Source organism: Saimiri boliviensis, chromosome X, assembly GCF_048565385.1.
Source record: "Saimiri boliviensis isolate mSaiBol1 chromosome X, mSaiBol1.pri, whole genome shotgun sequence".
Lineage (NCBI taxonomy): Eukaryota > Metazoa > Chordata > Mammalia > Primates > Cebidae > Saimiri > Saimiri boliviensis.
Genome location: NC_133470.1, coordinates 13,594,578 through 13,622,561, shown reverse-complemented (window position 1 = coordinate 13,622,561; position 27,984 = coordinate 13,594,578). Strand labels below are relative to the sequence as shown.

The 27,984-nt window shown below is 42.4% G+C and overlaps 1 protein-coding gene across 2 annotated transcripts; it reads left to right on the top strand.

Annotated features, from left to right (window-relative positions):
• The first annotated feature begins 5 nt into the window (after positions 1 to 5).
• RBBP7 (RB binding protein 7, chromatin remodeling factor) lies at positions 6 to 27,969 on the top strand. 2 transcript variants are annotated; one of them, XM_039475408.2, is made up of 12 exons: positions 6 to 339; positions 1,158 to 1,302; positions 6,761 to 6,906; positions 12,795 to 12,968; positions 13,964 to 14,079; positions 16,608 to 16,768; positions 17,928 to 18,054; positions 18,174 to 18,251; positions 18,681 to 18,757; positions 21,761 to 21,818; positions 25,364 to 25,474; positions 26,147 to 27,969. In XM_039475408.2, exons 1-12 carry the CDS (start codon positions 324 to 326, stop codon positions 26,213 to 26,215), a joined length of 1,278 nt encoding a protein of 425 aa, XP_039331342.1. In that variant the 5' UTR covers positions 6 to 323; the 3' UTR covers positions 26,216 to 27,969. The 2 variants fall into 2 exon arrangements, with proteins under 2 accessions (XP_039331342.1, XP_074247839.1); XM_074391738.1 differs by lacking the exon at positions 6 to 339 and adding an exon at positions 537 to 849 and having other exon boundaries at positions 26,147 to 26,608.
• Positions 27,970 to 27,984: the final 15 nt, after the last annotated feature.

Sequence of the window (27,984 nt, the reverse complement as noted above, 5' to 3'; positions counted from 1 at the left end):
CCGCCTCCTCTCACTTTTCCCAGGGCGGATGCGCCTGCGCTCAGCTGCCTGGGCGGGCTAGGAGGCGCGGGTTGAAAAGTCTCGTTCCAAGTTTGGAGAGAGAGAGAAGAGCGCCTCAGACCTCGGTACCCGCGAGCGGGGAGGAGGCAGGAAAGAAGGACGCGGCGTCTGGGGAGCACCCAGGCCGCAAGACAGGGCCCGGGCTTTCGTGAGCGGGAAGTGTGTGACGCGCTTGGGAAAGGCAGGAGCGCCAGCGGTCGGGCTGCTCTTGGCTAACGAGGGGAGTCCGAGGCGGCGGCGAGGGGCGAACGACCCGACGCAAGATGGCGAGTAAAGAGAGTAAGAGGCCCTGCGGGGCGGCGCGCGCCGGGGCCGCGGGGGGCGGCGGGCGCGCGAGGCCGCGGCACGCGCCGGCGAAAGGCGCGAATTGGCGTGCGGAGCAGGGGGCGGGGCCGGGCGCGAGGCTGGGCGCGCGCCTCGTGGGGCCTGCGCGGGACGGGACCGCGGAGCCAAGGGCTCCGAGCACTTCCGGAGCCCGGCGCGGGGCCGAGGGCTGGGCCCCCCTCCTCCCCTCCCTCCTCCAGCGGCTTCGCTCCCTCCGGCGCCCTCGGCCCCGGGGCGGAGGCGGCCGTCGCCGCCTGGAAGCGAACACCTCGGCTCTTTACACGCGCGCGTCGACCGCTTCGGGGTCGCGGCCCTTGTCCAGGGGTTGCTGGAGTCCTCCGGCCTATGGCGGCCGAGGCGGGCGTCGTGGGAGCTGGGACCTCCCCTGATGGGGAATGAAGGGACTGGGCCTGTGGGCCTCTGCTACATGTGCATTTGTCTCACCGAGTGGGTCGCGCAGCCCTTGTACGTATAAGTCGTCATCTTAGAACAGGTGCGAACAGCTGTAATAGGGTAAACAATTTCCGTGTCCGCGTAATTGACTACCCAACATGGTATACGCAGGAGGTATTGATCTCAACTGAAAAAAACACGCTTCCTGGTTGTGTTAGTATTTTCTCCGCCTCCTGGAAGAGCAGTTAGTTGTCCGTGTCCAAATTAGAGGTAAAAGGAAAGCGTACATGAGGTGTGGCCATCTTGAGATGACCTCCAATTTCTGACTTCAATCCATCTCAGCCACTTACTTAATCGTGTGGGCTTTCTCCAAATTTCAGTGTTTGAAGATACTGTGGAGGAGCGTGTCATCAATGAAGAATATAAAATCTGGAAGAAGAATACACCGTTTCTATATGACCTGGTTATGACCCATGCTCTTCAGTGGCCCAGTCTTACCGTTCAGTGGCTTCCTGAAGTGACTAAGTAAGGGTTTCTGGCAACTTTTATTTTGCTTAAATTTAACTGTAGTTCTGAATTTCCTAGTTTTGGCGTTTTATACATAGAACATAAGTATGTAATCAGCCCTTGCATGAGGTGGCAGGTGGTTTTTATTTTCAAAACTTACGTGATTTGTGGGATGATTTCTGGCATATACTGTAGTGTTAAAAGGGGAGAAGAATCTGTTGTGAGATTAATAGTGTTTGGAGGAAATAGTGAATGTATTTGACATTGCCTGGGCTTGAATGTAGAGCAACATCTCTCTGGGCTCAAACTAATACATGTCTTTAAAACTTTATTGAAAAATAGAATATATACAGAAAAGTTCACACATTGTAAGTGTATGGCTTGATAAATTTTTACAAACTGAACACACTTAACAGGCACCCAAGATAAATACATTTTAATTGGTAAAGGGAAAAAAGACCTTGTCAACAGTTGACCAAAGAATAGGTGTTATCGCCGCATGTTTTCACTCATAGGTGGGTATTGAACAATGAAGAACACAGGGAGGGGAGCACCACACACTTGGGTCTGTTGCAGGGGTGATGGGGAGGGACAGTGGCGGGTGGAGAGGTTGGGGAGGGATAACATGGGGAGAAATGCCAGATATAGGTGACGGGGGACAGAGGAAGCAAACCACCTTGCCATGTATGTACCTATGCAACAATCCGGCATCATCTGCACATGTACCCAAGAACCTAAAGTAAAATTTTTTTAAAAAATCGGTTTCTAATACGGAATCCACTTTGAGATTGCTGTTAGTCTTCATAAGAGTATTCTTTTCTGTTAGATCTACAGTTTCTCTGGTGGTAATTGCTGAGCAATTTATTGAGCACTCAGAACAGGGCCTGGCACATCTGAAGAGTTTACGTCCTATTGTTTGTTGTAATCCTCATAATAGTAGTATGCTATAGGTACTTTTCTTCATCCTTGTTTTACTAATAAGGGAACTAGGACTGAGCGTTTAAGTGCTATCCCAAGATCACACAGCTGGTCCCTACATTAGATTTCTCATTCACTTGCACCTTTTCTAGTAGGAACTTGACCTGTACTTTTAAAGTGTATTAAATACGGGGCCAGACACAGTGGCTTACTCCTGTAATCCTAGCGCTTTGGAAGGTTAGCTTGAGCCCAGGAATTCAAGGCTGTAGTGAGAGCGAGAGACCCTGTCTCCCAAAGAAACAAAAAAAAAAGTGTATTAAAGCTGGGTGTTGTGGGCATGTAAGTTAAAGAGTATTAAATGAAACTGTAACCTAAAAAGAGGATTTTGCAACAAGTTTTTAAAATAATCTAATTTTGGCCGGGCGCGGTGGCTCACACCTGTTACCCTAGCAGTTTGGGAGGCTGAGGCAGGTGGATTGCCTGAGTTCAGGAGTTCGAGACCAGCCTGGGCAACGTGCTGAAATCCCGTCTCTACTAAAATACAAAAAAAAAAAAAAAAAAAAAAAAAAACCATGCGTGGTGGTGTGTGCCTGTAGTCCCAGCTACAGGGAGGCTGAGGCAGGAGAATTGCTTGAACCCGGGAGGCAGGGGTTACAGTGAGCCAAGATCACACTACTGCACTCCAGCCTGGGCGACAGAGCGAGACTCCGTCTCTAAAATAATAATAATCATAATGAGCTAATTTTATATAAACTGCTCTTGAAATGGCCATGTTCCGCATATGCAAACATTGATTTCCATACAGATAGGGACTCCACTGGGCCTCCAAAAAATCCAAATGTAAATATGCAGATATGGGAAGAGTAGAGAAGAACTAAATAATGAAGACTTGGAAGCATTGACGTTTACAGCCACCTTTGAACAGATTAAAAACTAGATTACACATCATATACTCAGGGATATTCAAGTTCTGGTTTGGAGCATTGTGTGCATTTGCCTTTTTTTGTCTGTTAAGCAGATTTAAAATTTATTAACTAAATTTTGGGGATATTTTTGACCCACTGTAACATAATAGAAAAGAGTAGGGACTTTAGAGACCTGGGTTGGAATTATGCCCCTGCTTCTACTTAGCTTCGTGAACTAGGGCCGTGTTGTCTGGGCTGTAAATGGAGATGGTGATGGTACTGACTACCTCCATTTGAGGGAATTAAATAAGATCATGCATGTTAAAGTGCCTGATGCAGCATAAGTACACAGCAAGTGGTGACTGATGCTGATTCTCCCACCCCTTCCTGTTCAGAAATAATTTGTCAGGATTGAAATAGCTCTGTGTTTCTTCATTTGGATTTCAATGAAAGCTGCTTGCTGAAGTTTTTTTTTTTTTGGTTTTTTTTTTTTGTTGTTGTTACCTATAATATGTAACACTTAGGAATGTAACAGGAAATGCTTTAATTAAATTATTTCATGCTTATTATGGTGTTCTTTGTATACAAAGATATTGTAGGATTGGGTTGTGGGAAGTGCAGTGGCTTACAGAATGTAAGAAAATGCCAAGCAGCCTGCATTCTTGGATGTTAAGGATTGCTGTGTGGGGCTTTGCAGGGTTCAGTTTGGGTATAAAGGGACTGTGTTTTATTACCATATAGAACAATAAAAATGTTGGCTATTCTCAGTGCCTGACTCTGAGGAAGTATACCCTACTCCACCCCATATGCCCTTCTGCCAACTTACAACATGCTTCATAACAATTACTTGGACTTTCTGAGCCATTGTCCTTCGATTGAGTTAGGTAATTGTCCAAATAATTGATTTTGATTTGGCTGTGGTTTTTTTTTTGTTTGTTTGTTTGTTTGTTTTTGAGACAGTCTCGTTCTGTCAGGCTGGAGTGCAGCAGCACGATCTCTGCTCACTGCAGCCTCAGCCTCCCAGGTTCAAGCAATTCTCCTGCCTCAGCCTCCTGAGTAGCTGGGATTAAACAGGCATGCACCACCACACCTGCCTAATTTTTGTATTTTTAGTAGAGACCGTTTCACCATGTTGGTCAGGTTGGTCTCGAACTCTTGACCTCATGATCTGTCTGCCTTGGCCTCTCAAAGTGCTGGGATTACAGGTGTTGATTTGACTTTTAAAAGGTTGTATTCAGGTATCTCTATGAAATTTTTTTAATTAGGTAGTTATTTCATATCTCTTGTTGAATAATTCCTTAAATATATTGAGACTAACTTATTCTCTACCTAAAAAGCTTTGTAATTTTTCAAATTCAGGCAATACAAAAGTATGTAGAGTGAAGACTAAGTCCCCTTTCCACATCCCTTACTGCCCTACTTCCTTTCCCCAGTCACTGTTTTCAGTTTCTTAATCCATCCTGCCAGCATGTAGAAGTGCATACCTGTATCTTCATCTTTTTTTATGGTAGAAAGTTCTTCACTTGAGTTTGTCAGTAAAAGTGTGTATTGGAGATTTTCCTATCAGCATGCTTGGATATGCTTGTTGTTTTAAAGGGTGCCATAGAATTCTATTTATGGATACACTGTATAATGTGTGTGCTCATGTGCTTTGCCCCCTACACACATATAAAGACCACCTAAGATAGAATTAGCTACCTTTTTGATAACCACATCATATTCCTGGCCCACTGTGTATGTATCAATCAAGACCCATGTCTTTTTTTTTTTTTTTTAAATGAGATGGAGTTTCGCTCTTGTTGCCCTGGATGGAGTGCAATGGCGTGATCTCCACTCACTGCAACCTCTGTCTCACTGGTTCAAGTGATTCTCCTGCCTCAGCCTCCTGAGTAGCTGAGATTACAGGCATGAGCCACCGTGCCTGGCTGTCTTTTTTTCAAACAAGTTGCTATTGCTTAGTCATGGCTTCCTTACTCTGTTCTTGGGGGAGCGTGTGTGTGTGTCTGTGTGTGCACACCTTTTTTCTTTTTTTTTTTTTTTTCTTTTTGAGACAGAGTCTTGCTGTGTCACCCAGGCTGGAGTGCAGTGGCACGATCGTGGCTCACCGCAACCTCTACCTCCCTGGTTCAAGCAATTCCCCTGCCTCAGCCTTCCAAGCAGCTGGGATTACAGGTGCATGCCACCATGCCTGGCTAATTTTTTTGCATTTTTAGTAGAGATGGGGTTTCACCATGTTGATCAGGTTGGTCTGGAACTCCTGACCTCATGATCCGCCTACTTCGACCTCCCAAAGTGCTGGGATTACAGGCGTGAGCCACCGTGCCCAGCCGCGCACACTTTTTTACTATAAGCCAAATCTTGGTAAAATTGCATCTTGTATTTTCTTATTACTAAGTTACTTGCCTAGAAGTAACAGTCAATCCTTTTTTTTTTGAACCATTGACTCCTTTGTGCAACTGAAATTTAGAAACAGATAAATTAAATGGCTTAATTGGGGCCTAGAGCCCGTCTAAGTCCTCTTCGTTGAGGTGGGACCGTGGAGCACAGTTGAAAATTGTGTTCTAGATAATACAAATGGGAAAGCCTTTTTGATAGATACTGATGAAAAATCACTGCTTGGACCAAGGTGCCAAGAGATTTGGGCAAGTTCTTCAGCCTCAAGGTGAGTTTCCACAGAACAAGGTAACAAAGACACCTCAGTAAAACTGAGAATGTTCATTTCATAAACTTAGGTCTCTTAAACATTTAATAAATAAGGGGTTTCACATCAGGCCACTTGCATTTATAACCTATTTTTTTCAGTGAAGAAACTGACGCCCCAGGGAGATTGTTTGAAGCAATTGCATTTTAGTTTGATCCAGGATTTAAGCTAAGTTTTTTTTTGCCTCAACACTTTCTGTCCATACTACCTTGTAGAATTTCTTTTTTTGAGATGGAGTTTCGCTCTTGTTACCCAGGCTGGAGTGCAGTGGCGCGATCTCGGCTCACCACAACCTCCACCTCCTGGGTTCAGGCAATTCTGCCTCAGCCTCCTGAGTAGCTGGGATTACAGGCACGTGCCACCATGCCCAGCTAATTTTTTGTATTTTTAGTATAGACGGGGGTTTCACCATGTTGACCAGTATGGTCTCGATCTCTTGACCTCGTGATCTACCCGCCTTGGCCTCCCAAAGTGCTGGGATTACAGGCTTGAGCCACCGCACCCGGCCCCTTGTAGAATTTCTTATTGGGAAATAAGAAACATCTACTGTATAAGATATCTTTAGGTGGGAAGATGATTTTTTTTAGGTGATTTATGAGTATGGGGACTGTTTGGTAGACTCCTATGTAGATGTTTGTGTTTACTGAGTTGGACCTACCTTCCCCAGAGTGCTAGTCTATAAAAGGCAGTGTTCACATTGATAATTGAGGCACAGGAGGATAGCTCTTTGGGAAGGAAGCAAGCCTTCTGCATGTTGTAACTAGAATATTTTCTACACTTGCATATGTGGTGATTGTAAAGTTGGTAACCAGACAGGGAGAAGATACACAGTTGATGCTAAGTATATATTTGCTAAAGAAATTTGAATGTATTTTGAGGGAACTTGACTGAATTTGTTAGCAACTGGAAATTTCTTATAGGATTAGTGTGACTTGTTTTCTTTTCTAAACAGACCGGAAGGAAAAGATTATGCCCTTCATTGGCTGGTGCTGGGGACTCATACGTCTGATGAGCAGAATCATCTGGTGGTTGCTCGAGTACATATTCCCAATGATGATGCACAGTTTGATGCTTCCCATTGTGACAGTGACAAGGGTGGTAGGTATATTATATATTCCAATATTGATGACAAAGGGAATATGCTTTCTTCAAAGCATGTGCAGCTAAAACTATACTATTAGCTTTGGGCCCAGTAATTTAACTCTAGGACTTCATCCTACGGAATTACTCACCCACATGTACACAAAGGATTTCAATCGTAATTGCAGAATTGAAAAATTAAGATCAACCTAGTAACCCAGATGTTGGTTAAGCACATGATATGTTTGAAATACTACTCAGCAAGTAATGAGAAAGGCCAGGTGCCATAGCTCACACCTATAATCCCAGCACTTCGGGAGGCTGAGGTGGGAGGATTACTTGAGTTGAGGAGTTCAAGCCCAGTCTGGACAACATAGACCTCATTTCTACCAAAAATTAAAAAAATTTTTTTTTTTTTTTTTTTTTTTTTTTTTTTTTGAGACAGAGTTTTGCTCTTGTTACCCAGGCTGGAGTGCAGTGGCGCTATCTCAGCTCACCGCAACCTCCGCCTCCTGGGTTCAGGCAATTCTCCTGCCTCAGCCTCCTGAGTAGCTGGGATTACAGGCACACGCCACCATGCCCAGCTAATTTTTTGTATTTTTAGTAGAGACGGGGTTTCACCATGTTGACCACGATGGTCTCTATCTCTTGACCTCATGATCCACCCACCTCGGCCTCCCAAAGTGCTGGGATTACAGGCTTGAGCCACCGCGCCCGGCCAAAAAAAAAAAATTTTTTTAATGGGAAAAATCTGTATGCTCTGGTATAGGAAGGTATCCAAGATAAATTAAGTGAATAACCGTTGTGCATAATTACTGTGTTCCACTTTGGTAGAAGTAATACGTGTTGGGGTGTGCATAGGAAAAAAATCAGGAGACGACATACACATCAAACAATAGTGACACCAAATGGTTAATACTGGGTTTTTTTGGTTTGTTTGTTTGGAGGGAGGGTGGGAGAGGCAGTAGTGCTATGGTTAATTTAGGAATCTGTTGGCTGCTTTTTTCTTTTTTTGATTTAGTCAAAGATACTCTCCTGTTTTGGTATTCTCATGACCACCCCAAGTTTGGTGATTTTGTTAGGACTCAAAAGAGCAAATTATACTTGTGGTTAAAGTTTATTACAGTAAAGAACACAAAAGCAGCAGGAAAAAGATGTACATCGGCAAGTTCAGGGAGGTCTGGCATAAGTCTTGTCCAAGGCCACACAGGCTGTGCTTTCTCTCTGGCAGCAAACTGCAGGGACATGTGTGAAATATCTCTGCTCAGGGAAGCCTATTTGGGTCTTGGGGTCTGAGGCTTTCTTGGGGGACTAGTTGCATAGACACATCCTGCTGACAACCAGCCATAGCAACTGAAACTTGAAGACCCAAGTAATAAAAACTGAGGACCTCAGTAATAAAAGCAATAATCAATCTTGATATCTACAAAGCAACCCTGACAAACTGGTACAACATGGTCCATTGCTCCAGGTGCACACCACAAAATCATCAGTTCGTCAGTGACAGAAAGAACATTCTGAGGTGCATGTTCCCAGGAGTTTGCCAAGGGTCACTAATGGTCCCAGTGTTCCTCAGAATCCAGGGCTAAGCAACCAGACTGCTGTGTTAACTCTCTCTTCACAGTCCCAGATGGCTTAATGCTATTAGCACTTCCTAATAACATGCCTTTGGGGTTTTTTTCTTATCGAAGGTAAAATATGGTAGCTCATACCCGTAATCCCAACGCTTTGGGAGGCCGAGGCAGGAGGAATGCTTGAGCGCAGGAGTTTTAAGTCCAGCCGGGGCACACAGCGAGACTTTGTCTCTATCAAAAAATAAAGCAAGCCGGGCGCAGTGGCTCATGCTTGTAATCCTAGCATTTTGGGAGGACGAGGTGGGTGGATCACCTGAGGTCAGGAGTTCAGGACCAGCCTGGCCAACATGGTGAAACCCCATCTTTAAAAAAATAAATAAATAGGCCGGGCGCGGTGGCTCAAGCCTGTAATCCCAGCACTTTGGGAGGCCGAGGAGGGTGGATCACGAGGTCGAGAGATCGAGACCATCCTGGTCAACATGGTGAAACCCCGTCTCTACTAAAAATACAAAAAATTAGATGGGCATGGTGGTGCGTGCCTGTAATCCCAGCTACTCAGGAGGCTGAGGCAGGAGAATTGCCTGAACCCAGGAGGCGGAGGTTGCGGTGAGCCGAGATCGCGCCATTGCACTCCAGCCTGGGTAACAAGAGCGAAACTCCGTCGCAAAAAAATTAAATAAATAAATAATTAATTAATTAATTAAAACTTAGTTAGCTATGTGTGATGGTACATGCCTATAGTCCTAGCTACTTGGGAGGCTGAAGGGGGAGGATCCCTTGAGCCCAGGATTTTGAAGCTGCAGTGAGCTAGGATCACACCACTGCCCTCCAACCTGAGCAACAGAGCCCCACACCAAGTACTAAGACCAGGACTGAGCCTTTCTCTCCCACAGGTTCCATCTAGCAGGGGGCCAGCCCCCTCAAAGAGCAGGTGTTCCAGGAGCGAAAAGCAGGAAAGAAAACATCACCAATAGCCTTAGGAACTTCTGCCTTCCAGTTAACCCTAGCAGGTCAAACAAACCTGTGTGAGTGGCCAGGGTGCCAAGGTACTTTGAGTTAGGACAACGAAGAGCTGCACAGGACAGCCTCCACTGGGGGTGCTGACTGGACCTCACGGATACTGTGTACAGAATCAGGGCCTCACCACCTCTCGGTCACCTCTACCCTCACCGCTTCCCTCAGTCATTCACCCACCTGAGGCTTGGCCCAAATGCTTAAATAAGACATTGCCGAGCCGGGCGCAGTGGCTCAAGCCTGTAATCCCAGCACTCTGGGAGGCTGAGACGGGTGGATCACGAGGTCAAGAGATCGAGACCATCCCGGTCAACATGGTGAAACCCCGTCTCTACTAAAAATACAAAAAAATTAGCTGGGCATGGTGGCGCATGCCTGTAATCCCAGCTACTCAGGAGGCTGAGGCAGGAGAGTTGCCTGAACCCAGGAGGCGGAGGTTGCGGTGAGCCGAGATCGCGCCATTGCACTCCAGCCTGGGTAACAAGAGCGAAACTCTGTCTCAAAAAAAAAAAAAAAAGACATTGCCAAAGGCATGGTGTGGTGGGAGATTGGGAAGTGGGAATAACAGGAATGATTAAACCCAAAGGGAGCTGATCTGGCTGATTTGGCTGTTGAGTATGGGCACCTGAACCACCCAATCAACTATCTGGGGTGGTTCAGGCCCCTCCCTGCCTACCTCCTGGACTCCCTCCCTATGAGAATACCACCATCTGGGACAATGGCAATGCATTTAGACTCTGAAGGGTCAAGGAGACAGTGTTCCACTTCCTGTCTTAGGACCTGCTTCTTCGTAGATGAATTTCAGAGATTCCTAAAAAAAAAAAAAAATACTCAAAAATACTACATTTTCTAGTGTAGTGAAACTACTGGGTTGTGTAGTATATTCATTATTAACTTCATAGAAAACTATTCTCCAAAGCGATTTACCCAGTTTACCACTCCCACAATTTACAGTTCATTCCCCAACAATTTTATGCATTATTTCTTTAAATATTAGGGGTTTCTTGTTTTTGATTGTTTTGAGGCAGAGTGTTGCTGTGTCGCCCAGGCTGGAGTGCAGTGGTGCAATCTTGGCTCACTGCAACCTCTCCCTCCTGGGTTCAAGTGATTCTCATGCCTCAGCCTCAAGAGTAGCTGAGATTACAGGCGCCCACCACCACGCCCTGCTAATTTTTGTATTTTTAGTAGAGACTGGGTTTCATCATGTTGGCCAGGCCGGTCTTGAACTCCTGGCCCGAAGTGATTCGCCTGCCTCAGCTTCCCAAAGTGCTGAAATTAGAAGCATGAGCCACCACATCTGACCTGAATATTGTAATCAGAAATTTTTAAATGGCTTTTAGTCCTGAGGTATATATTCACTGGGCTTGCAGTTTAACAGTCTCTGCATAATGATGTTAATACATTATTAAAGTATAAAGTTACATATCTAGCATATTCTAACAAGTAGCTAACATAATTCAGTTAATGCCTTTGTTAATGTTCAGTTATATTTTTTAATGGATATGATCATTAAGACTGACTTTTCAGACTTTCAAGTTTGAGAAAACAAAGCTCTGTGTTCAAGGTAAATCCTACTTGGAAGTCTTTTTTTTTTTTTTTTTTTTTCAGACGAAGTCTCACACTGCACAGTGGCCCAGGCTGTAGTGCAGTGGTGCAATCTTGGCTCACTACAATCTCTGCCTCCTGTGTTCAAGCAGTTCTCCTGCCTCAGCTTCCCGAGTAGCTGGGACTACAGGCATGTGCCACCATGCCCAGCTAATTTTTTTGTATTTTTAATAGAGATGGGGTTTCACCATGTTGGCCAGGATGATCTCGATCTCCTGACCTCATGATCCGCCCACCTCGTCTTCCCAGAGTGCTAGGATTACAGGCATAAGCCACTGTGCCCAGCCATTTTTTTTTTTTTTTTTTTTTTGAGAGCTGTTCATGTTGTTTTAGCTAAAGGAATCAGGAAACTTGGGTATCTTTGTAGCAGAAGGGTTAGAGCCACTGGGGTCCATGGAATGGGATGTTGAAGGTGAAGGTGGAGCAGGTTTGGAGCAGTCTCGGGAGGAAGGAGATAATTGGATCAGGAGTGGTCTTAGGACATCAAGGCACACTTTTTCCATTGACACCATGGTATCGAAGGTGCTACGAGGTGAAAGCGTCCTTTTGCTTGTGGCCACATCAGAGTAGTGGGTAGAGGAGCTTTGGAGTAATCGTGTGGATTTGAGAATGGTTTTCAACCACACAGAAATAGTAAGCTACATTTACTTCAAAGAAATGACTAGATACTGATGTTAAGACGTGGAAGCCAGTTTCATTAGGCATTCCCATGTAGAGCTGGCTGAAACTGAGAAATGGTTTGCTCCTTTTGGTGTTTTCTCCAGGTCCCAGTCTGTTTTACTTCTTACCTGCCTGGCTCCAATAGGCATTTGTGTTAGTTTTCCTTGACCTGAGACACAGGGTGAGTTAAAATGGAATGTGCAAAGAAAAGGCAATATAGGTCAGGAAGAAATAACACAATTGTAATGTGAACCGTCCTTCTTTTTACATGTCAGCAACTAATTCAAGTTTTTAATCTATGAGCATAAAAAAGAATGTCCTTGTTTGCTGCTCTTTGCTTAGATGTTCTCTACTTGTATTCTTTGTGTTAATATGTTGCTACTTCTTGGAAGTTATCATACTTTTTATATGGCTTTGTTACTTTACAAGGCCTTTTTCATGATTATTTGATACTACAGTCTTACTCACACACCAGATGGAGAGGATAACCTTGGCACTGCACTAGCAGTTAAACCAAGTATGCTAGCAGGGCCAACATATGTGTGTTTAGGGATGGATAGGGGTTAGCATGGGTTTTTGATTAATTTCAGGATACTCCTGACTTTAGACTCGAAGAATGTTCATACTCCTGAAGGTAAAACCTTTCCTGTTTTGTTGAATCCTAAAATAAGATGCTAATTCAGTGCAGTGCTTCCAAATGAGTTATATTTGAACTAAAAAACTGTTGGTCTGCTTATTATATCGTTATTTGAAAGCTCAGTGAATATATCATCTTCAAAACTGAAAGAGGACAGTTGTTTTAGATCCAGGGTAGAACTGAATTAAGTAGCATAAGGCAGCTACCAATATTTTTCAGTGAAAATGGGAATAAATTGATGTGGCAAATGAGCTCACGTTTTTTTATTTTCTCTCTCTCTGCATGTCTCTGTCTTTGCCTTGTCAATTTGTGTTGTATTCTGCCAGGTCAAAATCTGTTAGGTTGATTAAAATAAGTGATTTGTGAATTTTAATCCTGATTGTGTGTGTGTGTTTCTTTCTTTCTCCTCACATCAGAATTTGGTGGCTTTGGTTCTGTAACAGGAAAAATTGAATGTGAAATTAAAATCAATCATGAAGGAGAAGTAAACCGTGCTCGTTACATGCCGCAGAATCCTCACATCATTGCGACGAAAACACCATCTTCTGATGTGTTGGTCTTTGACTATACAAAACACCCTGCTAAACCAGGTATGTAATAAAGTCAGGCCATTGCTTGAGCAGTTTTCTTAAATCAAACTGGTAATGTTTTTAAGGTCAAAGTAGCATACTTTATAATGTTTAAAGATTTAAAAGTTGCTTTGGAGGGTCCCATAACCATCCTCAAGTTCAGGAATTTGCCAGAACTGCCTAAAAGCAGTTTATACTCAGAGCTAAAATTTATTACAGTAAAGGATTCAGAGCAGAAGTAGGAGGAAAAAGATACACATCAGGGGAAGTCCAAAGAGGTTAGCAACAGGTGTGTGGGTCCTTCCCATCTAGGGCCACATAGGACATGCTTTGTCTCTAGCAGCAAACCACAGGAACATTTGCTAAATGTTTCTACCCAGGGCAGCCCATTTGAGTTTCAGAATCTGGGGTTTTTGTGGAGGTCTGTTTGGGCACATCCTGTTCTATGACCAGCCATGGTAACAAAATTGAGGCCTCCAACAGTGAAGCCAAATGCATTGTGAATCTTGCTAAACAATTCTACAAGTCTTGACAAGTCCCTATGACATACCCCACTGCTCTGGGCTTACACAACTTTGTCAGTGACGTGAAGGACTTTCTAAGGGTCACATTCCCAGAGGTTGTCCAAGGGTCACTTATGAATCAGGCTACCCTAGAGGCATGCAAGGAGTGAGCAACCAGACCTGCTGTATTAGAAATACTTCTAAAAATTGGGAGGTGGGGGATGGGGTTACTACTTCCCAAATGTGTGGGATAGCTATAGTTTTTAGTATTTTTGTGTTGAGGGTTGTAGTAGGTTTTCCAAAGAAACCAATCATTTAATGGTTCTGAGGCTCAGTTTGTGTTGGGTATTAAAAACGAAGCCGAGAGAACAGCTTTTTAAAGAAAGTGGTTATGGGTCAGACCAGATCTTGTTCATGTGCAATTGCTGTAATGGCTCACTCAATGAAGGAGTGAGAATTTATTCTCACAATTTCTGATAAACAGAGAATAACTTAATGTTTTTCTTTTCTTAGACCCAAGTGGAGAATGTAATCCTGATCTCAGGTTAAGAGGTCACCAGAAGGAAGGCTATGGTCTCTCCTGGAATTCGAATTTGAGTGGACATCTCCTGAGTGCATCTGATGACCATGTGAGAAACGTATTCTTTGTAATCTGTTCATATAGTGAGAGCTGAAGTGTTACAGCTGTACTGAAGGAATACTATATAGATGAAGGGCTTTCTAAGATAATACTGCAGATTATTGTGATAACATTTCCCTGGGACTTAGAGAGATGGTTTTCATACTGCCCTGTATGAGTCTTCGGATTCCACAGAGCTCTTTTGAAGTAGTTAGAATGGAGGGAGCATAGGCAAAATGCCTCCTATTATTTAAAAGAGGACCCTCCAGGCCCTTATAATGGAAACTCTATAGAGTGTTTGTGGGGCCTGATTGATATAAAGTATTTTTAAGTGTACAATTCGGTGGCTTTTAACACATTCACAAAGGTGCACAACTATTCCCACTAATTCTAGAATATTTTCATTCACTCTCTAGGAAAGAAATTCTATACCCATTAAGCAGTGACTCCCCACTCATTCCCTGCTATTCCCTAGCTCCTAAGCACTACTTTATTTTCCATCTCCATAGAGTTATCTATTCTTGATATTTCATGTAAATGGAATCATACATGTGGCCTTTTCTGTTTGGCTTCTTTCACTTAGCATAATGTTTTCAAGTAACATTTCTTATGTTCCATTCCTTTTTATGGCTGAACAATATTCCATTGTATGGATATACCACAGTTTACTTACTCATTTATCAGTCGAACCATTTGAGTTCTTTCTACTCTTGGGCTATTCTGAATTATGTTATGAACATTAGTGTACAAGTTTTCGTGTGGATGTATGTTTTCATTTCTCTTGGATACATACCTAGGATTGGAATTACTGGGCCATATGGTATCTCTGTTTAACTTTTTGAACAACTACCAAATTCTTTTCCAAAGTGGCTTTCCATATTACATTTCCACAAGCAATGTTCAAATGTTCCGGTTTCTCTGCATCCTCACCAGTGCTTGTCTTTTTTTTTTTTTTATTATAGCTATCCTGGTGTGTGTAAAGTGGTATCTGCTGGGTTTCTTTGTTGTTGTTGTTTTTGGCGAGGAGGGGTTTTTTGGTTTTTGTTTTGTTTTGAGACAGAATCTGGCTGTGTTGCCCAGGAGTGCAGTGGCACAATCTCAGCTTACTGCAGCCTCCACTTTCTGGGTTCAAGTGATTCTCCTGCCGTAGCCTCCCAAGTAGCTGGGATTACAGGGTTGCACCACAAGGCCCAGCTAATTTTTGTATTTTTAATAGAGACAGGGTTTCACTATGTTGGCCATGCTGGGCTTGAACTGTTGGGCTCAAAAGATCCTCCCGCCTTGGCCTCCCAAAGTGCTGAGATTACAGGCATGAGTCAGCACACCCAGCTCATTGTGGTTTTAATTTGCATTTCCCTGATGACTAATGATGATGAGCATCTTTTCTTTTACTTATCGGCCATTTGCATATCTCCTTTGGTGAAATATGTATTCAAATTCTTTGCCCATATTTTGTCTTGTTATTGTTGAGTTACAAGAGTTTCTTATGTATTCTAGGTATAAGTCCCTATGGTTTTCGAAAATTTTCTCCCATCCTGTGGGTCATCTTTCTACTTTTTTTTTTTTTGAGACGGGATCTTACTCTGTCACCCAGGCTGAAGTGTAGTGGCACATTCTTGGCTCATTGCAACCTCCACCTCTCGGGCTCAAGTGGTTCTCTATTTCAGCCTCTCAAGTAGCTGAGACTACAGGTGCACACCAACACACCCAGTGAATTTTTGTGTTTTTTGTAGAGATGGAGTTTTGCCATATTGCCCAGACTGGTCTTGAACTCCCGGGCTCAAGTGATCCACCTGCTTTGGCCTCCCAAAGAGCCAGGATTACAGGCTTTCTAAAAGGATGCTTCCCTCAAAGTGTATATGAGATGGTTTCCCAAGTAAGGAAAGTGGACTGTACTCAGTAACCCAATTACTAGTACCTTTTGAAGATACCAGGCTGGGAATTGGTGGTAATAATAGCTGACATTTACCAGGGGCTCCCCACATGCCAAGCGTCATGCTAATCTTGCTAGATCCTTCTGAGGCGGTGTGAATGGCAGGATCTACACATGTTCCTTTCTCTTCAGTCCACGTACATTGAGTGTCTTCATGTGTAAATAACTGTTACAGAGCCAAAGGGCATATGTAATATGTAAAAAAAAAATATTTTGTTACTGGGTAAGCTCTGTTACAGAAACTCCTTCATGTGGCTGGGTGCAGTGGCTCATGCCTGTAATCCCAGCACTTTGGGTGGCCAAGGCAGGTGGATCACCTGGGGTCAGGAGTATGAGACCAGCCTGGCCAATGTGGTGAGACCCCATCTCTACTAAAAATACAGGAAAAAAAAAAAGAGCCAAGCTTGGCGGCGTGCACCTGTAATCCCAGCTACTCGGGAGGATGAGGCAGGAGAATCGCTTGAACCTGGGAGGCGGAGGCTGCAGTGAGCTGAGATCACACCACTGTGCTCCAGCCTGGATGTCTGAGACGTCATCTTGAAAGAAAAAAATTCAGTCTCTTACGGCCCTTGTTCTTTTTTTCTTTTTCTCTCCTTCTCTCTTAGACTGTCTGTCTGTGGGATATAAACGCAGGACCAAAGGAAGGCAAAATTGTGGATGCTAAAGCGATCTTTACCGGCCACTCGGCTGTTGTGGAGGATGTGGCCTGGCACCTGCTGCACGAGTCATTGTTTGGATCTGTTGCTGATGATCAAAAACTGATGATGTAAGGTGGAAAGTTCAGTGGGATCTTGTTAAATGGGTGACCTGAATGACCATCAGTGATTGCAGCAGGCTGTAGTTTGATTTTTTTTTTTTTTTTTTTTTGCTTATATTACGGCTTTAAAAAAACAGCTTTAGGTAGCTTACTCCTCTAATCCCAACACCTTGGGAGGCTGAGGCAGGAGGATTGCTTGAGGCCAGGAGGTATGAGACCGTGTCTCTACACAAAATTTAAAAACAAAAAATTAGCTGGGTATGGTGGTGTCCACCTGTAGCCCTAGCTACTCAGGAGGCTGAAGTGGGAGGATCGTTTATTAGAAAAAAAAAAATAGGTATAGGTATGTTCGTGTGAAGTGACATACTTGGTGTAGTGGTAAATATCAAAATTGGGATCCAGAGTGACACCAGTTGAGATCAGGGAGGAAACTTTTTGCATCAAGGTATGGCCACAGGGCTGCATTCAGCCACCTATAATCTTATAAATGTCTGAGGCAAATGTGACAAAATACTGGGCATTTGTCAAAGCTAGTTGTAGGTATGAGATTGTTACATTATTTTCTACAGTCTCTATTTTCTGTATGCTTGAAATAGTTGGTAATTGAAATGGGAATCTAATAAAAAACCAGGACTAGGCCGGGCGCGGTGGCTCACGCCTGTAATCCCCAGCACTTTGGGAGGCCGAGGCGGGTGGATCATGAGGTCAAGAGATTGAGACCATCCTGGTCAACATGGTGAAACCCCGTCTCTACTAAAAATACAAAAAATTAGCTGGGCATGGTGGCGTGTGCCTGTAATCCCAGCTACTCAGGAGGCTGAGGCAGGAGAATTGCCTGAACCTGGGAGGTGGAGGTTGCGGTGAGCCGAGATGGCGCCATTGCACTCCAGCCTGGGTAACAAGAGCGAAACTCTGTCTTTAAAAAAAAAAAAGAAAAAAAACCAGGACTAACAGCCCTAGCTTGTTCTCTGTAGGTTTTGAGTGTATCATTTAGTGGTCGAAGTCTGAAACACTAACTGTGTGGTTGGTTCTTCATGAAGGGCGAGCATAGTGGAGCTAGTTTTGGAGTGTGTTGACAGTGACGTGGGGCCGAGTGTGAGTGTGTGAGAAGCTGAGGAGGCTCATGCATCCTCCCTGGGTGCTGTGTGCCTTTACCTTTGTGTTTTAGATGGGACACCAGGTCCAATACCACCTCCAAGCCGAGCCACTTGGTGGATGCACACACTGCCGAAGTCAATTGCCTCTCATTCAATCCCTACAGCGAATTCATCCTAGCCACTGGCTCTGCGGATAAGGTTTTGAAGTTTTTGCATTATTTGGTGTTTATAAAACCCAGTTCTCTTATTTTAATCAGAAGATTTGAAAATTCTTAGGTAAAGCGTAGAAATCATTTTCACTTGTTATTTTTCTTTAGACCGTAGCTTTATGGGATCTGCGTAACTTAAAATTAAAACTCCATACCTTCGAATCTCATAAAGATGAAATTTTCCAGGTATGTGACAAGTTTTCTGGTGTCTGTATGTCGGGAAATGAAATCTAGGGATTCTTCAGTTAAGCTATACCAGACTGGTGGGCCCACTAGTGAAAATAATGCCTTGTACATGGTTTTATGTGGAGATGTTTGTAGGTTAAAGCACACCCTACCGAAGAATTAAAAAGCTCCTGGGATGGTTATGGGGCCAAATAAATTTATTAAGACCCCAGGCTGAGTTCCTCAGTGCTGGGGAGTGCAGCCTTTCTGAGGATGAGATGGAGCTGAGCCATTTCAGAACACTTGAAAGGCTGGGACAAGAGGGTGAGGCCAACAGGCCAAGGATAAGATCATGAAGTGCAAGATGGGAAAATAGCGGATTAGAACAATAGCCACAAACCTAGCAACAAATGATTCTTTAAATACATTTTCAAAATTATCTATTACTAGGTCCACTGGTCTCCACATAATGAAACTATTCTGGCTTCAAGTGGTACTGACCGCCGCCTGAATGTGTGGGATTTAAGGTAACTCACAGTCTATGACAAGATACTGCATAAATATGCTCATCTGTCAAGTTACGTAGTAATTCATGAACTAGAAAAGCAATTTGGTAATCCCTCTTTAAAGAAACCTAGTATTAAAGAAACTTTTAAGTATCTTCCTAAAGAGTATGTTCTATAAAAATAGAAGCGAAGCAGCAAATGGACCATAAAATAAATTTCTGTGATGTGAGTTTTCTCTCTTCTTATTCAGGCATGAAGGTGTATGTGTCTGTGTTTGGTTTTGCATTCAAATGACTGTATTTAAAACATACTTACTATATATAGAGAGATCAAGATGTTAGCTGTTCTGTGTCTCATCAGATCTCACAGTACATGTAGGCAGGATTGTTCTGAGTTTTTGTACCATTTGCTTTTCTCTGCTTTCATTGATTGTTTCTGCAGATGTGCACTCCTGCTGTGGATTGTGTAACTGCTGGGGAGACCTTTGTGAAGGGGACAAGGACAGCCCAAGCTGTCAGCTTATGTTCTCTGGGGCTTATTGTATAGTTTCTTCCAATTCTTAAAGATCCTTGACTTCAGACTTGCTGTTCTAAGAATTTTAGACTCCTTTATTTTTTTCATCTGAGCCTTTATTGCTTAATAAAGTACACACTTCTCCATAAGATGGCATCTTAAGTTTAAATCATAAAATTACCAAAAAATAATTTACTCCCTGCTTGTATTAAGTATATTGCTATACTAGATTTAGTACAGATTGAGTATCCCTTATCCAGAGTACTTGGAATAAGAAGCGTTTTGGAATTTTTAGGATTTTGGAATTTTGCATTATACTTACTGGTTGAGCATCTCAAATCTGAAAGTCCAAATAAATTCTTTTTTTTTTTTTGGAAACTGAGTCTTGCTGTCACCCAGGCTGGAGTGCAGTGGCGCAGTCTTGGCTCACTGCAACCTCCACCTCCCGAGTTCGAGCAATTCTCGTGCTTCAGCCTCCCAAGGAGCTGGGGCTACAGACACTACCACCATGCCCGGCTAATTTTTGTACTTTTTTTTTTTTTTTTTTTTTTGGAGACGGATTTTCACTCTTGCTACCCAGGCTAGAGTGCAATGGCACAATCTCGGCTCACCGCAACCTCCGCCTCTTGGGTTCAGGCAATTCTCCTGCCTCAGCCTCCTCAGTAGCTGGGATTACAGGCACGCACCACCATGCCCAGCTAATTTTTTGTATTTTTAGTAGAGACGGGGTTTCACCATGTTGACCAGGATGGTCTCGATCTCTTGACCTTATGATCCACCCGCCTCGGCCTCCCAAAGTGCTGGGATTACAGGCTTGAGCCACCGCGCCTGGCATTTTTGTACTTTTTACAAAAAAAAGACAGGATTTTGCCATATTGGCCAGGCTGGTCTCAAACTCCTGACCCCAAGTGATTCTCCCACCTTGGCCTCCCAAAGTGCTGGGGTTACAAGTGTGAGCCATTGCACTCAGTATGAAAGTCCAAATTCTGAAATGCTCCAGTGAGCTTTTCTTTTGAATGTCTTGTTGGTGCTTAAAGCTTTGGATGTTGGAGCATTTTGGATTTGGGATGCCCAACCTGCATATTAAAACTAAGGCTGCCTTAATTACAGAGTTAGTAATCCTCAGTATGTAGAAGAGACACTGCAGAATAAAATGCTTGTATGTAAAACTTAAAGCAGCTAATGTTCAGGGTTCTAATGGAGCAAACGCTTGCCATGATAAATATTTGAAGATGTAGAAAATCTTTAAAGCATACAATTGGGGGAATTGTATTTGATGTTAAAACAATTTTAGTAGTAAATAAAAAACCTAAATTAAAACTATAAAGAGGTTGTATGAAGTGTACAGCAAGGTTTGGAAGTCTGATGCCCTGGCAGCTGAATTGCCCCAGAAGGTGCCAATAATTTGTGAGCATTGTATGTAATTTCTTCTTTCAGTTATTTCATAGCTTGTTTAATATTAAAATTACATTAGGGGACCATGCATGGTGGCTCATGCCTACAATCCCAGTACTTTGGGAGGCTGAACCAGGAGGATTGCTTGATCCGAGTTCAAGACCAGCCTGGGCAACATAGTGAGACCCTGTCTCTAAAAAATTTTAAAAATTGCATTAGATAGAATTTGGGATTAAAATGGTGAGAGTTAGCAACTGTACTGGCAGGTGGAAGAGAAATAAAATTGTCTAGCAATCCTGCATGTTTGAGTTTGGTTTTATAGGAAGGAAAAATGATGTCTCACTTGGAGGGCTGGGTTTTGTTTTTTTAGCAGTTGTTACTAGTAACATCTCTCTTTGGGCTAGATATAAGATAGGGCTGATTTTGATACGTAAAGAGTGATTTCACTGTTGACCACTGGCAGATTCTACAAATTGAAGTTTAAGAGAAAAACCTTAGAAACCTTTCCTTGGCTTATACATTTTCATATTTGTTGCTATGTCTTTTGACATATCTATAGTACTGATGCATAACTATTTTATTCCTAGAATGCAAAAGGCTTTAAGTATAGGGATTGCACATCAGTTCATGTATAGATTTTTTAAGTATACATTTCACCTTTTGATTCTAATGCAATGTACAGTATTTTGAAGGGATTTTGAGTTAATGTTTATTATTGACAATCCCTCATTCTGCAGCTTCAATTATGAACAACTCTAACTTATTTCCGGAAAGTAAACATCCCACCCTTCAACCAAATATAAACGGTATCCAAGTTTGGTGAGGCTGAGGCGAGAGGATCACTTTTGAGTCTAGGAGTTCAAGGCTGTAGTGCACAGTGATCATGCCTGTAAATGAATAGCCACTGCACTGCAGCCTAGGCAACATAGCGAGACCATATGGGTCTCTAAGGAAAAAAAGAAAAAGGAAAAAACACCGAATTGATTGTAGTATAGAGATAAGTTTTTGTGATAGTGTTTGTGTTTTAACATTACTTTCTGGGCTGATACTGGGTTAGCAGACGTTCGTGCTATAAGAAGTTCACTGATGAAAGCATCATATTCTTTATTCTTACAGTAAAATTGGGGAAGAACAATCAGCAGAAGATGCAGAAGACGGGCCTCCAGAACTCCTGGTATGCACTGGCTTATAAAAGATGAAATGTCATATGCAGATTGGATTGCCATTGATTCGTTTATCTTGAGAATGAGTCAGAACTTCGAATTCTGGCTCTTGCAGATGGTTTCAAAATGGAGGCCCTGGAGGTTATTGCGATTGGGCTTTGACATTTATCAAAAATAGTAAATGGAGCCCAGTAGGTTTTTACAAATGTTTCACTGAGAGTGGTTTGAGGTCTTGGAAAATAGTATATAGTAATTTCTCACTGATTTCAACTCTGGTATTTGTGATGGTTTGGGGATGGGAAGTGAGTATAATTGCTATTCAGTTGACAATACTTAACACTTCCTAAAAGTATAGAAAGTTTTTAAAATGCTTTTTAAGTTTCTTGCTCAAAAAGGAAGGCTTTCTCGATCTTGTTGATGCTAGCAGAACCCACCATCTCCCATGCCTGATTGAAGCATCACACATGTCCTCGGCCCTTTGAAAGCTTATGTGGTGGTATCTGTCTGTCCTCATTCTTCCCGTCTCAGTCCTTCAGTGCTCACTTCATCATTTTTCTATGAAGCATTGCCAGATTTAGCATGGTTCCTTGTCCTTGCTCTAAATCCAACATTTGTCTCTTCCCATCATTTGGCAGATAGTCACTCATCACTCTGTCATGTATGATTTTAGTTCTAATGCCAGTACTCATTTTTGGCACACTTGTACTTTGTCCATGAGTTTTATTCATTTTTTTCTGTGACACTATGGATTATATTGAATCGTCCACAAGTTTTCAAAGGAAAAGAAGGCCCTTGAGAACAAACAAGCCTTGCACACAGAAGATATTCACTAATCCCACCTTGTAGGAACACCCCAGTCCCTTTTATTTTGATGACAGCTTTACTGAGATATAATTAGCACACCACACAGTTCACCTCTTTAAAGTGTACAATTCAGTGGTGAGGGGGTGTTCTTGGGTTTGGGGTTTTTTTTTTCCTTTTTTTATTTTTTTTTGTTCTTGAATTCAGTGCTTTATAGTATATTCATAGACTTGTACAACCATCACTGGATGGTTGGAACATTATTCATCCGCTCCAGAAGAAACTGTAGCTATCCTCTCCCAGTCCTCCCCTTCCTCCAGCCCTTGGCAACCACTAATCTACTTTCTGGCACTACAAGATTGGGCTATTCTAGATATTTCATATAAATGTGACTTTTGTCTTTTGTGACTGATTCTTTCACATAGTACAATGTTTTCAAGGTCTCCAACTATTTTTTTTTTTTAGGGAGAAAGGAAAGTGTATTACTTTGTATATTATGGCTCTGCAACAATTCCATGGTCCTTGAGAAAATACACTAGGATTTTGTTCTTCACAAGAGAGCTTGAAATCAAAGGACATTTCAAAGTAGTAAACTGGGCCAGGCATGGTGGTTCCTGCCTGGAATCCCAGCACTTTGGGAGGCTGAGGCAGGTGGATCATGTGAGCCCAAAAGTTCCAGCCCAGGTTGGGAAACGTGGTGAAACCCTGTCTCCAAAAAAAAAAAAAAAAAAAAAAAAAAATATACACACACACACACACACACACACACACACACTAGCCAGGCATTGTGGCGTGCACCTGTAGGTTGGGAAACGTGGTGAAACCCTGTCTCCAAAAAAAAAAAAAAAAAAAAAAATATACACACACACACACACACACACACACACACACACACACACACACTAGCCAGGCATTGTGGTGTGCACCTGTAGTCCCAGCTACTTGGGAGACTGAGGTTGGAGAATCACCTGGGCCTGAGAAGTTGAGGCTGCAGTGAGTCACAATCACAACACTGCACTCCAGACTGGGCAATGGCAGTGAGACCCTATCTCAAAAGAAAGTAATAAACTATTCCACTAGTAATTTTAACACAACTGTCTTGCTTTGAAACTCCTGTATGTATTCTAAGCCCCAGTATTCATTTGTATACCCTTTAAGAGTATTTTAAAAAGCTGTTTACCCTTTTTTTTTTTTTTTTTGAGACAATGTCTGGTTCTTTCACCTAGGCTGGAGTGCAGTGGTGTAACCTTAGTTCACTGCAACCTCGATCTCCCAGGCTCAAGCTGTCTTCCCACCTCAGCCTCCTGAATAGCTGGGACTACAGGCACATACCACCACACCCAGCTAATTTTCATATTTTTTGTAGAGATGGGATTTTGTCATGTTGCCCAGGTTGGTCTTGAACTCCTGAGCTCAAGCCATCTGCCTGCCTTGGCGTCCCAAAGTGCTGGGATTACAGGCATGAGCCACTGTGCCCAGCCCCACCTCATTTCTAAACTGATTGTTCATATTTCATAAAAATATTTTCATGTCATAAAAATATGAAAAAGATTGTTCAGTAAAATAGATACATTGCATAAGACCTAGTTGGCAGGCAGGGACCTCATTGTCACACTAGAGTCAAATAAGACTTTGTCAGAAAGTGTGATGTCCCAGTTCCAAACAATGTATTTAATACCATCCTTGTGAAGAACTGTTTGCTTTAAATCTTAATTTTAAGATAAGCCGGGCGCGGTGGCTCAAGCCTGTAATCCCAGCACTTTGGGAGGCTGAGGCGGGTGGATCACGAGGTCAAGAGATCAAGACCAACCTGGTCAACATGGTGAAACCCCGTCTCTACTAAAAATACAAAAAATTAGCTGGGCATGGTGGCACGTGCCTGTAATCCCAGCTACTCAGGAGGCTGAGGCAGGAGAATTGCCTGAACCCAGGAGGCGGAGGTTGTGGTGAGCCGAGATTGCGCCATTGCACTCCAGCCTGGGTAACAAGAGCGAAACTCCGTCTCAAAAAAAAAAAAAAAAAAAAAAAAAAAAAATTTTAAGATAAATAAGTTATGGTGCTTTCCCATGAGGTTGTCTCTTGCAGGAAACAACTGCCCTCTTCAGAATTGTTTAGCAAAGCTCTCTCAACTTAGGCATAACTTATGAGGGAATATCTCGAGCTATGCTTTTGGAGCCAGTGATTTTCTTTCACCCTGGTGCTGTGTACCTGGGAAAGATAGGCAACAAGTATGCCTATCTTAGTAAAGTGGAGAAGGAAAGAACCAGAAGACTTCTGAGGCCCCTTATATAATAGAAGAGTATGTTACATGGCATGTAACGGATTACCTTAGATGTTGCACCTAACTGTATATGGCAAATGATGCTGGATTAATGTTCATCATAATCGGTATGGAAATGGCATTTTGATTATGTAGGAAAATGTCTTCATTCTTAGGGGATGTAGGCTGAAGTCTTCAGCCATTTCATTATATAGGTTCATATGGATAAAGTATTGATTACGCTATTAGTACTTGATGAATCTAGGTAAAGGGTGTACAGGTAGCCATTGTACTGTATTCTGTCACCTTTTCTGAAGGTTTGGAGATTTGCAAAATTATTAAGTAGATTACTGAGCCTGTCCTACCCTCTCTCTAAAACCACAGACAGCGCCCACCCTCAGTTGAAATACTGATGCTCTAAAAACTGTTTTTAAAATCTTTATTAGGATTACCAGGAGAGTATATGAAACCAAACTTTTTTTGTTCTTATAACAGTTTATTCATGGAGGACACACTGCCAAGATTTCAGATTTTAGTTGGAACCCCAATGAGCCTTGGGTCATTTGCTCAGTGTCTGAGGATAACATCATGCAGATATGGCAAATGGTGAGTTAAAACATTTTTCTTGAATGACTGTCTTGTTAGTTGCATATTATGCCAAACATTTATAGAAACAGTTTAAAAGAACTTTTTTCCATTTCAACAACATAATCTTTAGTCCCATATGGTGTTTTGTCCACTATTTGCTATTTGTAGCACCTGTCAGATCAGGAGAAATCACTGCATCTGCTCTGATTTTCATTGTTGTTGGCATTCTTCATGCACTGGAGTCTTGGCATCGCTACTGTCTCCAGTTTCTATTCTGTGTTGCAGGCATGAGGGATACAGGAAGGAAATGTGAGGGCATTCAAATGATACCAGGTTCTCTGATGAGGAGCACTAAGTGCTTGACATTTCTAAGGTGTTGTTAACCAACACTTCCATAAACATCTGGGCTACCACTTCCTATCAACCATGCTTGAAGTGCTTTTGGAAAACATCTCTTATGAACAGCGACTGAAATAAGTAGTGCATGGATGGGTGGCTAAGTATACATGTGGAATTACACACTGGCAAAGAATTTTTCAAAATACTGGTTAGCTTACCATTTCCTTATTGAATTTTAGAGAGAAATATAAAAACCAAACTAGCAAGTTCTGAATAGATTAAATTGTTTTTAGATGACCTTGTAAACACTATAGGGAGTTTTAACCTGTGGATTTATTTGGTTATCTTCAGGCTGAAAATATTTACAATGATGAAGAGTCGGATGTCACGACATCAGAACTGGAGGGACAAGGATCTTAAACCCAAAGTACGAGAGATGTTTCTGTTGAATGTAATGCTACATGAATGCTTGATTTATCAAGCGCCAAAAGGCTTTGTATAGTAGAAAATGTAAGTGGGGTGGCTTCTGGCTTCTTTATCCTCTGATTCTAGCACTTTCAAGTGAGCTGTTGCGTACTGTATCATATTGTAGCTATTAGGAAAGAGATGATTGTTGCTTAAGAAAGAACATCACCATTGATTTAAATGCAAGTAGCAGCATACTGCCTTTGATTCAACTGTTTAAGTCCTCATTTTCTCAAACTAAGTGCTTGCTGTTCCCAAATATGCGAGAGTAACTTTTACACTTTTTCCTTCCAACACTTCTTGATTGGCTTTGCAGAAATAAAGTTTTAAAATAAAACTTGTGTTCCTTTTAGAAGCTTGGGAGGGGTGTGTCGGGGGAGGGGGAGGTGTATCCACTTTTTGAGTAGAAATGGGTGAAATGGGTAAAATGGTACCTTTGGACTCATACATACACTTAAGGCCCCACGGATAGTAAAAGAATACACAGAAGCTGTTCAGTTTATCATACATATTTACTTAATCTATACAGAATCAAGTAGATAAAATCAGATTCACATTAGTGAAAAATCTCTACAAAATGTCTTTGAAAAGCAAAACAAGACTGCCTCTTAACAATTCGTATCCTCATGAAAGACGTGGGCTGTAAAAATAAAGCAGTGTGTTTAGCACAAACTAGAAGATATCTGCATCATTTTTTTCACAGTTATTTCCATCTACAGTCTGAAAGAGGTAGATTTTTCTGCAACACCTGAGAATTGAATTGTGATAACCAGGTGTAATAAAGGCAGTTGCATACATAACTGAAAAATACTGGTCTCAAGACCAAGAAATGTACTCCTAACAAGTCTGAGGATGAAATGGTCCATATTACCCAAGACCCAAGTTTTCTCTACACCTTGGAGTCTACTGCCACTATAAATAATACACATCACGATTCCATGATGGTGCAACAAATGCAATTTAAGTGAATTCAACATTTAAACCTTTTCTGGGCCAGCCTAGTAGCATTACAGTGTTCTAGAATATGGTAAAGGGTGTGCTACAAAGCCACAACACTGGGCTGGTGAGGTGATCACTGTAGGAAGACGTCCTTCTCAGAGGGTCCCATTTGTATTTTATTCACAGGGTGATGGGAGGAAGGGTTCTGAAAGGACAGTAAATGCATCCCAGACAGAATCCATATCCTTCAACACTATAATAGCATCTAGCTAAAAATACGTAGTAAGCTGAAAGCAGTAGGCCAAGTACTGTTAATCACATTGCTTTAAAGCCCTTGAAAGTATGCAACAGGTCCAAGATTTTCAATCTTCCACACAGGACAAGCACCACAAAGAAACGTGGCGGGCTACACAAATGGCTTAATAAAATGTTAAGAGCTGTACATCCAGCAGAGTTCTTGCGAAATGTGATCATTAGTACTAATTTTAAGGTAGATTATATTTCTGATCTATACCTGCATTTTCCCCTGCCCCCACCCCAGGGAAATGAGTCCAGTATTTCTTTACTAGCAGAAGGGGGTGTACTCAAAGGAGGCTGTTGGAGGGTATCATTTCTGCTTCTGACTCATTTTGACAGTGATTAGATTAGATAATATACTTTGGATTTCTTTTCCTCCACTGTCTGGCTCCTTGAATTAACATGACTGATGGTGGAGGCTTAGATAACTATTCTCCACTCAAGGCGGTTTCCTATCTGTTGGACAATTTTCAATTCTTTCAACCCAG

Bases quoted from the DNA above. Each gene is read 5' to 3' on its own strand.
- RBBP7 (XM_074391738.1), top strand. From the start codon at position 780: ATGAAGGGACTGGGCCTGTGGGCCTCTGCTACATGTGCATTTGTCTCA. The intron at 18,055-18,173 runs GTTTTGAAGTTT...ATTTTTCTTTAG, and splicing joins CCACTGGCTCTGCGGATAAG to ACCGTAGCTTTATGGGATCT. The intron at 18,252-18,680 runs GTATGTGACAAG...ATCTATTACTAG, and splicing joins ATAAAGATGAAATTTTCCAG to GTCCACTGGTCTCCACATAA.